General features: G+C 35.6%; 1 protein-coding gene across 5 annotated transcripts in view; it reads right to left on the reverse strand.

Moving 5' to 3' along the window:
- The window catches only part of LOC135291198 (guanine nucleotide-binding protein G(q) subunit alpha-like), a 118,458-nt gene that overhangs the window by 13,298 nt on the left and 90,814 nt on the right, over positions 1-14,346 (reverse strand). For all 5 annotated transcript variants that reach the window (XM_064405218.1, XM_064405219.1, XM_064405222.1 and 2 more), the window contains exons 4-5: positions 11,916-12,044; positions 10,856-10,985 (exon numbers count right to left, since the gene is read on the reverse strand). In XM_064405218.1, coding sequence (XP_064261288.1) covers positions 10,856-10,985; positions 11,916-12,044 — 259 coding nt within the window. The remainder of the gene's footprint in view (positions 1-10,855; positions 10,986-11,915; positions 12,045-14,346) is intronic.

Consider the following 14,346-nt stretch of genomic DNA (forward strand, 5'->3'; position numbering starts at 1 on the left):
TCAACAGTGCCAGGATTTCACTCTGAGAGGAAAGAAACTCTAATGTCAACACAGCTCAGCATAAAACATAACTCCTTAGACAAACTGTTAATAAGGTGGTATTTTCTTCTCAACATTCTATCTAGACTTCTTCCCTGAACAAGACCTTAAGAAAAGGCAATGGGAACCACCCAGTATAATTATATCTGTTATATGGTCCACTCAAAAAGTTTAGTTCCATGGCACACCTGCAACTCCAGAAATACTTGTTGGCAAGTATTAGTGTCTTCTTCACTAGACTAAACAAGCTCAGGTCTCTCACACTGTCTTCACAGGACATTGGCTCTGGGCCCTTCATGCTTTTCCCAACAGATTAGGTGACCATGAAATTGTATTTATAAACCCTTTGCGAATTATTTCAATGGGCAATCGAAGCAAATTGTGTTAAGGATAGTAAACTGATATTTTGATATGTTGTCATTTGTATCTGTAGGCTGCAGATATTTTGTAGAAATTGGAAAATGGCCTAGAGATTTTCAAGTAAATTTTATCTGCCTGTATAAAGAAATACAGTTTGCCATAACAGATTAAAATGCTATAATGGTTTCATTAGTTTACTATGATTGACTGATTAAAAAGAAATTTGAAGTGATTAACTTTTGACTTATCAATCTCTGCTTAACTTTCTGCTGTCTTTCATCTCTCCGTTCACCCAATTACTAAGGGCAATTCAACTTTTACGGTTTTATGGTTCACCCATTACACAGCAGATAAAACCAATTTTTATGCCAGAGTAAATTCCTCCAATACTGCCTATTATCCTCTAAAATTTGTCTTAAACTGGTTTTCTGTTTCTAATGATAGCTCACTCCTTTGCATGCTTACTCTTTTTCTTTACTGAATGTATGTGCCATAATAATTTTTATCAGTTTAATTAATCACAAGATCATACAGTTGAACTGTTGTTCTGAAAAAAAGCCTTTCTTTAACAGGATACACTGTTTCTTGTATAAAAGATAGTTTCATGTTACCCTATTTTCACTGGAAGTAGGGAAAGGATTACAAGGAGTATGGAAAGAGACCAGCATTGGGGATCTGACCTTCTGTCAGACGCATCATGAAGGAAGCTTTGCCAAACCAAGAAAGACAGTGTGGCTCTTCAAACAAACAAACAAACCAACCAAACCCAAAACAACTCCCCCCCCCCCCAAAAACCACAACCAACCAACTAACTAACCGATCAACCAACCAACCACCCCCTAAAATACAACAACAAAAAATAAATCAAAAACCAGCAACAATGGGGAGCAGGCAATATTTACTAGTTTTTCCAAGTACTTAATCTCTCTCCTTTTATGAACAGCTCATCTCACCACATTGTTTCCAGAAAAATCTTATTTCAGCTTCAACAAAAAATGCTGCAGATAGAAACTTGAATAAGTAACATACAGAAATGTGCAGCTGGATGTGGCTCAAGGCTTTCTCAGTAGCTGACAGCCAATGTCAGCAGTGAAGCCAACCTTCAACAGCAGCAACAGCTCATCACAGTCTCCCTGGCTTGACACATGGAAAACGAGCAGCAGGATTACTGTTTTCACCATCCCTAAAGATCTGCTGGCCTCGGCAACGTCCCTGCTCAGTTTTGTCTGCAGTCAATTCCAAATTACATAAAAACATATTGATATCACCAGCTGTTCCTCTATTTTTCTTGTTAGGTTATACAGATGCCAGTATAAAATTCTCCACCTACCATACAACCTGACAAAGTTGCCAGTTCAGTGTAAAAATATCATTATGAAACAGAGTAAGCAGACATACTCCAGTAGTGAATTTGTTAACTAAAAACAGGTTACATAATCTTGGACAAAGTTATCGTAATATTTAAATGAATATCAAGAAAAAACACTGTACTTACTAATGAATTACATGACTGTCCAATTTTATGACTAGACACGTTTTTATGAAACAAAAATAAAATGGAATTTCTTTCTATCATGTACCTCTTATAGAAAAGATTTTATGCTGGAAAGTTTTTTGTACAACCATTAAACATTAGCACAAATACAAGCAGAAGCATAAACCATGTTTTCCCACATTTTTATCCAAATGCAAACCTACTCTTTCTTAAATTTTAATGGATTAAAAAGTAGTATACTTCCTTCCTATTTTATTTTTATATGTACACTTTCAATTTTCCTATTAAAATGATAGATTTCTAGTTTGGATGTAAATACTGAAATTCTCATTGCTATCTGTTGCTCTGGAAAAATGCAATTACTCCTACAACTACAGATATAACAAAACTGAGGTAATTTATAAGCATTCAACTGTCAGAACCTGAAGAATACCTGCAAGAGTGTTAAAATAGCATTTAAAAGCTGTATCAGCTAGTACCCAGTGAAGGGAAAGCAGCATTTCCCAGCTAACAAGCAGTGCTTTGACAGAAAACACTCAGTAAAATATTAATCTGAAACAATAGAGAAGCACTAGTGGAGTTTCACCCATTATTGTCTTTATGACTATCTAGAGTGGCATCTAGTGGGCATACTGTAACTCACACACCGAGTGAAAAATGTAGTAATTATTTTTCTCTTTAAAATAATGTTAGCAATTCAAGCAGTGTCTGTTAAAAAAAATTAGGATTCCACATATTCTGAGGAACTACATTTTGTTGGAATGCAGTGAGAGAGAAGAAGGCAAGGAGATAAACAAACATACATTTTTCAGTAAGCAACTTGTGCATGTAACTTGTGTATGCTGGCAAAAATGCTTATTTAAATCAGATGGCATTCAGAGATTATACAGTAGAAAATGAGATACTGATGCAAGAGAGCTTCAGAAAAAGCAGAGGTTAGTATTTTAGAAGGTTAGTGTCACTGTCATGGACTCTATTATTTTGGTTGACAAAACCTTTCATTGTAATGTTTTTATGTTCAATTCTGTATTAACTTGGAATATTTCTATTATCCAACTAAGACCTCCAGCAATTATTTTCACAGAAGCAATGTCAAGCTGTACAGAAAGACCTACAGTATATTTCTTGGCTAAAAACTTAATGAAGCTGCTATGCAAAACCTAGAGGAAATGAGGGAGTGGGAGGCATGTGCAGAGTTCTCCACTATATAAAAAAGTAAATACACTATCAAAATGGGAAGTGCTTCACATTTTTGCCACCAGTATGAAGTATAATCTTGTAGCTCTACTGCTGTAACTAGTCATCTAAGTAAAAACTGCAATGGTTGTACAAATATTTGGATGAGTAACACAAATGCAGTCAGAGGCCATTTCAAACAGAGCTTAGGAGTAATTCCTTTATTTTGTTCACTGTCTTCAGTCTTTCTGTAAACTAGCCTGAAAAAAACAGCTTCTGGTAGAGGACTGGGAAGACATCTCTGCAGATAAGAACTGTATTTTTAAATCACCCGGAAGAAGAACTCTCAACTCTCTATCAAACTGAATTTGCAAAACTGCACTTGAAAGTACATGGCAATTTCATGTACCCAGCAGAGACACAGATTAAGCAAGTGATAGCTGAAATCCACTGAATCAACATGTCCAACAACCATCAAAACCCAAAAACACTGTCCAAAGCAAAAATGGTCTATAAATAAAGTAGTCATAAAACATGCTTCAAGTATTGCTGTCAAGTATTTCTAAATGCAAAAATGACTCTTAAATTAATTTTCATGATAAAATGTTAATGCCAAAATTGGCTATTTTTATAATACCTACATATATTTTCGAAAAATAAGTGAAAATATTTTAAAATCAAATTGTCCCTGATAAAAAAACCTCTTTTCTGGACAGTTCTGACACTTGCTATTCAGAGGAAAAAAAAAAGAAGAAGAAAAAAAAAACCAGTCACATCTTTGCCAGTAGCAACATATACAAGCAACATTTCTGGCAGCCTGTGTATGCCAGTTCATTATCATCCAACCTCCCCTACTTCCATTACGAACCACCCACTTGAACAAATGAGGAGCTCTGACTCTTCCTAATGAAAATCTTTCCCAGCACTGACAGTTTACATTCAAAAGGTCCTTTATCCACAAGCCAAAAATAAATATGCATTTGTGTGGACAGGTACAGAGATACAATACATCCAGCAATGAGGTTTGACAGGTAGTTAACGTGCTATTTTCTCAAGTTTCCAAATAAATAATCAATTCTGGAGATTTGATTTCCCATGGGAAAAAAATAATTAAATAAGTATGAAGACTATTTGAGGATTTAGTTCTAACTGAGAGTTTGCATTATCCCTCTGCCATATGCTCAATTGTTCTGGATTGTTGGCTGTTGATGAAAAAACCAGCCAAATGAAGCATTACATTTATTTATGATGTAGAAAGAGTGAAGTCCTCTGATCTCAGAATTGTTTTCTTTCAGCCTTCATGCTAAGCCATGTATGACTAACCTCTGAATAAGTAACACAGTGCTGGAAGAGAAGTAGAAGCATGCTCAGATGTGAATAGCATGAGATTTCTCATGAAAAAATATGTTGTTCAGATAATTGCCTCTTTGAAGAGTAAACAGACTCTGAACTGTGCAGCCTCATGCCATTTCTTATTTTTGCGCACCTCAGAACAAAGTGTGACTGGAACCCTGTATCAATTTGTCACCTGTTAATGTATTACACAAATTAACGCTACACAAGTTCTGTCTTGGCTCATCTGTTTTGCAGATGTATTTTTGTTTGGATTTAAAATTTAAGCTGTAAGCTCTAGGTTTCATGTAATCATATTAATAAAAATTTAATAATTTTTAATAAATTAGATTTTAACTGCAGTATTTTTTAACAAACCAAGCAACCTTGACCCTCTCTCTGTTGTGCAATCTACAAACAACAGATTTTTCCATCAATCAAAAGAACCTTTTTTTCGATCAATCAAAAGTGCCTTTATTCAGTTACTTGGAGCACAAAAACATCGCAGAAAACCACTCTACAAAGTTTGTTCAGTTTCAATTTGTAGTTGTGGCTGAGATACTGAAGCCCTAATTTTCTTAATATCCTGTTCTGCCTCCATCTGATAAAATTGCAAGACAGTTCTTCAGTGTAAATTAAGTATTGTGAAGGTAACTGCATTAATGCAGATATCCATTGTCAAATAAAGCGGGGTTCTTCAGGGGTATTAAAGAAGTTATGGAAAAACCTTACGACATGACTGCGAAGATGCTCACCAAGGAAACAAAGAAAAAACTGCTCCTCTCACAAGTCATACAATTCTTTTTCTAGAATCAAAGAAGAAATTACATTGGAGTGGATCTGTACATATGGAAGTCATCAGGTACAACTCCTTGCTCCCTGCAGGAAAACTTGGTCTTCATTTCATTTTACTCATGGTTGTGTTCAGACAAGCTTTGAACATCTCTCTTCAGGATGGAGATCCTACCTCTCTAAACAAACAATTCTGCTTTCAGCCCTCATGATATAGGAACAACAAATCAGAAACAGTTTTACTGATGGCCACTGTATTTACAGACTGTTAAGTCACTTTAATGATCCCCTGTTGGTAATGTTTTGGACAAGACATTTTTAAGAGCAACTTTCTTCCTGGAATATTTAGCTCCACACTGCTTCCATGAAAGACTCAGTTGATGGTCCTTTTTTTCATCTATCATGTTCCAGAGATATAGATGATCTAGCTTGTCTGAGACCCCCTGAATTCCTGAAAGATATGTGCAATGGCTATTGGAAATGTTGCTAAAGTCATCTCCAGACCTACTGGTTCTGCTCACATCTCAAATTACAAAATTACGCCTTCTTACTGCTAGTGCCACATAAACATCTGGTACTGGCAAATGAGCCTGCTATTCTACATTTCAGAAACCTGGAAGACTTGATAGAGGATCACGGCTGCACTTTTTAAGTAACAGCCACTGCTTTGGAAGTCTGTAAGATCAGGATTAAAAGCTGTAAGACAATGGGATGCTGAGGACAGAATGAGAGAGCTTAAAGTTACAGCAGCAGAATTCTCAAGCAGTGCAAGCAGCAGTCTTCACACACCTGACTGCTACACCATTGTATGTCATACTGCAGCACGATGGAGAAGGTTCAGACAAGTTCCTGAGGAACTCCTTCAGTTCTGAATGAAGATAATTGTATCTCATGCAAAAATCCATGTTAGAATATTTCAAAAGGGACTGATCAAGACTGGAACAAAAAAGAGTCAATCTGGTTACCATACCAGGTGAGATGATGCAAGTCCTTAAAGCAGACAAACCACATTGTAAGGAAGTGAAAGCCAGTGGACAAAAGACAGAGAAATTATCTTTATGGCACCATTTTTTTTAATGTCCATTGAGCAATACAGCATTTGTAAAGCTCTCAGAAGAGACAGATCCTAGAAAACACCTTAAGATGTGTGAAAGGAGAACAGGCAGGAAGTAATGGCAATATTAGGCACAGCTTGAAGGCACAGAATCATAGAATGTTTTAGGTTGGAAAAGACCTCTAGGATGATGTGTCTAGGATTTCTTAAGTAAAAAAAAAATCAATTTTCCTGTTATTTTAAAATCTCAGAATTCTTAAGCCATTCCTGCCTGCTACATACATTGCAAGCCTTTTCCACAGTAACTGTAATCTGAGATAAAATATATAAATACATGGATTATAAGCAGATGGTACTTTTAATAAAGCTTCAATGAAAATTGAGTGACAGTTTGATGATAAAAGGGAAGGTGCTACTGTTTTAAGATAAATTCCATGACATTATGATGTTAAAATTACCAATTTTGGCTTCAGCTAAATCAAATGTAATTTCTTAAGACACATTACGAACTTTAAAAAGGGTTTTAAAACAAAAGGTATTTTTTAAAAGGTACAGTAATCTACCAAACAACAATCTCCTCTTATCAAGGAGAGTTAAAATTTCCCTCCAATCCTGCAAGAATTTAACATTTTTCAATTTAATCAAAATGTATTATCTCTGATGAGAATAATCTAAACTGGCATTTTCCCCCAATATATTTTGGGCAATGTTCAGAATACTCATAATGACTTGCATATAAAAATAATCTTTTATCAATGCATACTTCATGCTGTCCAATGCCTCTGTTGCTTTGCAGCTTCTGAAGAAAAGACAGCACTTCTCAGGAAAGACAGCATTTACTTTCTGATAATTTAGAAAATTTCAAATTTTCACTTAGGCTATTAATTAATTAATTTAGCTGAATTGAGGAAATTATATTCCATCTTTTCTGGTTTTGATCTGAGAACCCTAGAAAAATAAAAATGTTTACATAACCACCACAGAGCGATACAAACTATATGAAATCTTATATACCTTAAGACTTTTAGTGCGCTAATAAATATCTACAAGCTTCCATAAACACTGTTCTCTATTTTGCTGTTTCTAAGTACTTAATTAGATGTGCAAAGGTAATGATACTCACTTTTTCATAAACTTCATTTTACACATATACTGTTATGTCTCTAGCTCTTCCATAACTGCAAGTGGTTATGGTTGTCTTACAAAGCTGGAACTCATTTTTCTAATTATTGCACTGAGACGCTGAGATTTGATATGTTGAAAGAAGCTATCTCTAAAAAATATTCATTCAAATTTTAGATCCTGGAAGTCTAAAAAAACCCCTCACTTTATTTAAACACATAAGTTGATTTTAAACACAAGAAAAAGTTCTAAACTGTACCATTTGATAAAATGGCCAATTTCTCCAGATTTGCTGGCATAATTCAGAGCTAGAGTGTGAGCCACAAGACATAATATATCATAAATCCATTTAATAGAGAGATGATTCCTTCATTTTTTAATCTCACCTTTAATCCTATTACAGTTTTCTGAAAAACTGAAAAGGTCGAACATCTAATAATTTAATTTATAGCATGTTGTCCTTTGTCATATCACATCAGACTGATGGAATATTTACTTAATTTACAGTACTATTAATGTAATTGGTATGTTCTATCCTCTGGTTCAAATTTTGTCCTCATTTTCAGCAATGAATCTACACAGACTTTCTATTTTATTAAGGGCAGAATTTGGAAGAGTTAGCTATCCCTCCTTTGTGTTTGTTAGAAATATTTCATGACTGTACATCAGCTGAAATTTTTGCAGAATGTGTTAAAGTATACCATCCTGACTCTTCCTGTTCTGTATTTATGCACATAAATCAAGTAATCTACAATCTAGGAACACACTTAAAAGAAATGCTATCTGAGTATCACCTGTTAGAGAAATCATAGCTAAAATACAGTTGGACAGCCAGGCGTGGTTATGTTGAGGACTGAAGCTCACAACTCTTCAGGTATTCGTCATGGGAGTGCAATTTCATGGATGTGTCATTTAGAAGTCATCCTGTCTCTGAATAACAGGCAGTCTGAACTCTGGTCTTATTTAATATGTATGTCCCCTTATACAAGAGTTAAATTTCCCAGAACTTTTAATTCTGAACTCCTTCAAGGGCATGAAAATAGAACCAGTTCCCAGCACCATTTCAATATCTATCTAGTGAGAGACACTAACAAAGACTCCCAACTAAGTGTAACCTCATCTGATTTATAATCCAAATGTATTTCTCTTGATTAAGGTAAATAAGGACACATACAGATATACAACTGACCATCCATCAGGCACTACATTTTGAAACAAAGAGTCTTTATTTCCTAATGAGGAAATAAAGAATATAACCACCATCTCCCCCTTCACCCCCTCAAATAGAAAATAGTACTTTTTAAAGATTTCTATTTACTCATTAAAATTATATTAATGAAAAACTGTATTAACTAAAAAGGATGACATAAATGATTAAACACTACACTTTTATTTGTAAAAATGTACTACAGGAAATGAGACTTCAGGCAATATGCAGTGGACTAATTAGAAAAAGAAAGTAGGCCACCTTACAAAAACTGTGGTTTAATCAGGCCATGACAGCAATGAAAAGGAAATAGCAGAAATGTAAATTGTCAAGTCAGATATTTTAATTTCAATATGAGCCATAGCCTAAAGAATGATTAGATTCTATCCTAGTATCACACTGATGGCATACATATTAAGAAAGTAGAACATTCACACACACTCCCTCCACTTTGGTGCTAAAATTTCAATTTCAACTGCTCCACAATTTAAAGCTAAGTGTGAAAAGTATCTCTTGGCTGGTTACCAAGTCTTTAAGTTAAACCACTGTCTTCCCTCCTGAGGTTGTCACACCTCAGTGAAGAACAGAAATAGCTTTGCGGGTTGGATTTCCTAATTCAAAGTGTCAACAAACACATTTAAAGCCATATTTCTGCCACATCCACATTCAGACAAACTATGCTTTGCGCGGAATAAATAAACATATTCTTCCATTAATTCTGGGACTGCAATCTTTTCTCTCCCCTGCAATACAGGGGAGAGAAAAAGAAGGGAAGAAGGCAGTGTTCTGGCAAACCAAGAAAATCTAGACAGGTGACAAGTTTGCTGAAAGCCAAAACTTAAGCCACCCAGATTGGTGCTCAGCTCTTAGACTGTCTAGATACTTTCTAGAGTTAGAGTAACACTGACCCAAGTGTGCTGGAAAGCCTACTAGGCTTTAAGTTACACTGTATTTGTAACTTTAAGTTACACTGCATGTGTAACTTAAAACAAAAATTGGTTTGAATTAAAGTCATGAATATATTTTAAACTAAAATCAAAAAGGTTCAGAAGTTTTCCTCTGTTGTTAAAAATATAAATAGTTCAGTAGTGTGGTGTAAAAACCACCTGCAAGAAAGTTTTGACTTCCATGAAGCTTATTTTGGATAGTTAGAATAGTATTTGAAAATTATCATAACTAGTTTTTCTTTATGCAACTTCCAACAAATTTGGCTTTGATTTGTATAAATAAAATGCTCAGTATTTGTGTGTTGACTTTGTGGCTACAAAAGAATAATGCAAACAGAAAAAGACGGAACCAGATACTTCCAGTTTGACTTGAAAGAAACCAAGCCTTATGGATTCCTCTTTTTTAATTAATGTGTGTAGCTTCCAAAATTATAGGAGCTGAAGTGGTTGCAGACTGCATCATAATTTCTGGAAATTCAGCTTTGAATGTCACAGGTAATTATACAATTCACATAACAATAGTTTTGTTTTATGAAAACACTACAGATGTAAAAATTTCCAGAGCTCCAATGTGTTTAAAAAAAATCCTGAAGGAAGTTCAATATACAAAATGTGATTGTCCAGGGACACCTGTTTTACTTTACATCAACCACTGCCTTAAACAGTGCAATTTGTATCCAGCCATGAAGAAGATATTGTCGAATGCTCTCCTTTTTTCATCTAACTTTTTAAAGTATGTGCTGAAAGATTTTCACAGAACAGTGATAATGAGTAAAATTCTTAACAGTTCAATGAGTAAATTTAAGAAGTGCTCAGGAGAAAAAAAATACCTTCAACATAAAAAAATAATCCTTAGTCTTCATTCAAAGCTGCATTCAAAATAATGGATAATGTTGTTTGAACCCTCAGCCCACCCACTTGCTTACTTCTCGTTTTTTTGAAATAAAAATTCAATATACACCTTGGGCTTTAAGTCAAAGGAATGGAGTTTGCTACCCTGGGGCTGTTCCTTAGGAATCGATAAATTTTGTCTTCATTTACACCATCTATTATTGCGCCTCTGCTCATAACAGTAACTCAACAAACATTTCCCTGTGTTCAATTGTATTCCTCTTCAACACAAAATAAAGACTTCTTTGAATCCTTTATGGAGCAGATCTGCTTAGCCCTACTTGAAGATTGAACCTTTCTTCACCTTTGACCCCTGTAGTGCTTCTCCTTTGGGTCCCAGCTGTGCATGATAGCTTGTAGATGCATTTAGAAAACACCTGGGACTGGACTGGTAAAACTATATTTTTTTTAAGTCATGGGTTTTGCTGACAGTTGCTTACCTCATTATCTGACTCCACAAGCACTTGATCATATTCACTAAGAGCTACTAGGAACATGATAGATGTGACATTTTCAAAGCAATGTATCCATTTTCTTCTTTCTGATCGTTGGCCTCCTACATCCACCATTCTGCAAAATTAACACCCACAACAACTGCATGAACACCTTAGCAGATAAATACCCAACCACAAACACAGCAAAATACAAGAATTTAGTTTAAAACACAGTTTGGTTTGGTTTTCTTAATAGCTTTTTCCACCATTCCATTGATATTTAATAGAATCTCTTATAAGCAGTTAATCATCTTTGCTTTAAGTCTGATGGGTTTTCTCTATTAGAAGTACTGAATCTCAAACTCCTCAGAACGATGAGATATAAAGGTCTCATGAGCAAAGATTCGGCAATGAATGCCCCATGTATTCAGAAAAAAACATAAAACAGATGCTGGACCACCTTTTTATCCCCCACATAACAGAATGAAAATCCACAACTTGTTAAAGCTGCCCCATTTTAAGCAGACAAATAGAAAACAATATGTATCTACTAAAGGCTTTGACAGCCAATATCAAAACTCAGTGTTTGCTTGCAGTGTATTACCATTTCATCCTATGTCTCAGTGTAAACACAGGTGTCTAACTCGTAATTACAATTCCTTAGTTATTTTTTAAACAATTGTACTAAAGTAGGGTGGTGTATCTCTAAAAATCAACTAAACAAATGGTAACCTTTTATTCCATAATTTATATGAATGACAAGGACATATGGTTGTATTTTCAGATTATTACATATACTGAAACTTTGATATGTATGAAAAGATTAATTGCAGATTTTCTATCAGTAAAAACTACTCTCAAAAATAACAAACCTAATTATCTTTGATCCTTCTGACGTCTTTAACATGAGCTCCTAAATTACATGAAGAAAAATTCAACAAGGTCAAATTTTAGAGACAGAAGAATTGCTTTTTATGTAGCTTAAATCAATATCCTTACTCAGCATTGCTAATGTAAAAGGAAACAAAAGAAGCAAAACAAGTGGGTGCTAAAACTTTTTTCCTACCTGAAAATGACGCTTTGTAAGTCAAATGGATATTCAATGATCCCCGTTGTTGGGACTCGAACTCTGAGCACATCCTGCTGGGTTGGCAGATAGGTGGAATCTGCTATGCGGTCCAAGTCATTAAGATAGCTATAAACAGGGAGAAACAACAGGAATGCTAGACAGTGACACCATCATCTCACTGAGGAAAAGAGAAAGGAAAACTTGGGAAGGAAGTGGGGTATGGGGTAGGGAGAAGTACAACAGAAATAAAAAAAAGCATTATCGGCAGAAAAGAGGGGACAAAATATAAAAATGTACTCCATCCCCACTTACACAGGTTCAAGGTAATTCTACAAGAAAGATAGCATAATTACTATGTTTTTTTAAATTCCATACAACTTTGCTTGGCTTTCACATGCAAATTCACCAAAGTTGTCAATTACATAATTCTAGGAAATTCAGAGGCATAATATTATACAAAGTGTTACAGATTCAAAGCAATTTTGTATTTTTCACATATTTCTTGATATTCAGTCTGTATGAATATCAAGACTGAATGAACCTTCCAAAAAGCAATGGACTGCTATAGAATAGATAGTGGTCTACAGCAGTCTGGTGTAACTGACTGGTAATAGATCATTACCAGTCATAAAAGGACAGGAAGATAAACAGCACTATTTTGAGACTAAATAAAAAATGGAAAAGACCAACTACTGACAATTAAAACACTCTCCAGATCTTGTTACCAGAAGGCAGCACAAACTAATTAGTATGATCTCTGGCACCTGAACTCCTGCATTCACACTGAAACTTCTGATTAGATTAATAACTCTGAAGTACTTGTAACAGACTCTGGCTGGCTAACAAATAACCCAAAATTCTATAAAACTGCTTGTAAATGTTCAGTAACAATAACATAGACATATTCTGCTTGTTGGTTAATGGTGAGTTTCAACCATAAAGCACCAGTGTACTGTAAGTTTTAATTAGCTGTCATGAAAAAACATCCTCCAAAAAAAAGATACCCGTGTGTGTCCAGGAGTGGACATCTAATGAAGCCAGTTGTCCTAGGGTGAGGTTGTGATGCTTGTATCCCCAATTGTGTGTTCTGTTAGTGCTGGATATTATGTACTGTGCCTTCAAGACTGGCTCTGAAGAGCAAGGTTTGTTTTGGTTTGTTATCAGCCTGATCCCCCACGGCTGGTGGGACAGAGAGACGGGGCAGTACACAGTGCAGCTTTTGCTTTTTGCTTGGCTTTTTGCTGCTTGCTTTGCTCTTGCTCCTGCTTTGCTCCCGCTTTGCTTCTGCTTTTTTTGCTTCTGTTAGTTAGTTTAGCTAAGCGGTCCAGACCTTTTTCCCTGGCCTGTTTTTTCCTTTCCCTTTTTGTTTGGAACCATTCAAACCTGCTCCGGACCGGGACCAGGGAAACACCAAGAGTTTACATCTGGTGGCTGCAGCAGCTATCCCCAGCGCCGGAGGGAGCAGCAACAGAGCGACCACTCCCAGGAAAGACTTTCTGAATTTGTCATCCTTTTCAGATCGGTGAAAATGTTGTCATCTGGTATTGTTAATTTAGTGTGCTGGGGGTGTTTTGCTTGTTAAAGAAACAGGTTCTTTCCACTTCTCCCCGAGGAATCCTTCCTGAACTGAAGGGGAATAGGGGCTGCGTGGGTTTGCTTTCTGGGGGGTGCCCCTTCTGGAGGTTTTCTCCCAGATTTGCCCTAATCCAGGACACCAGTGCACCATGAAGCTTATGCTCTCCCCATGGTGGACTTGTGGCAGAAGGACTGCTGCAGGAAACCAAGTTCTTTGACATTTGGCTAGTTCACAGCAGAAAAGTAACCTACAGTTAGCCACTGAGAAGATAAACTAATGTAGGGATCCCCTCATTCACTCTAGGGGATGAGAACAATGGCTTTGTAATTTATTAAATGATAAAGTGTCATCAACTCCTGAACATGTTCTTTTCCTTGTAATTAGTGAAGGCACTCTTTTCAAATAAACCCAAACAAGAAATAATCAGACTTTTAGGTGTTCTGAATTACTTTTTAATAAAATAGTGAGAAGTTATCCTGAACAATGACAAAAACAAACAAGTTTAATTTCTACCTTACAGTAAAAACACAGAATAATTTGTTAGCTTTGGGAAGAGCCAAATTATCATTGGGTCAATTATAAAATTATCAATTTTCCTTCACTATTTTTTATTAATGGAGTATCAATTCAATAGTAAATGGCAATGTGAGAAAGATGTATTGAACACTATCTCAGTTAAGCCAGAAGGTACTAGTCTGAAAATATTTTCTGAGAATGCTAATTGGTTTCTGGCAGTGAGAAAAAGGCTTGAGAGTCTGAGCATTGCATTTGCCATCAGGTTTTACACAAAAAAGCAGCAGGAACAAGGTCACCATCAATTTGTTGGCAGAAAAGGAAAAAAAAAGAGGTGAA

This window comes from Passer domesticus, chromosome Z, assembly GCF_036417665.1.
Source record: "Passer domesticus isolate bPasDom1 chromosome Z, bPasDom1.hap1, whole genome shotgun sequence".
NCBI lineage: Eukaryota > Metazoa > Chordata > Aves > Passeriformes > Passeridae > Passer > Passer domesticus.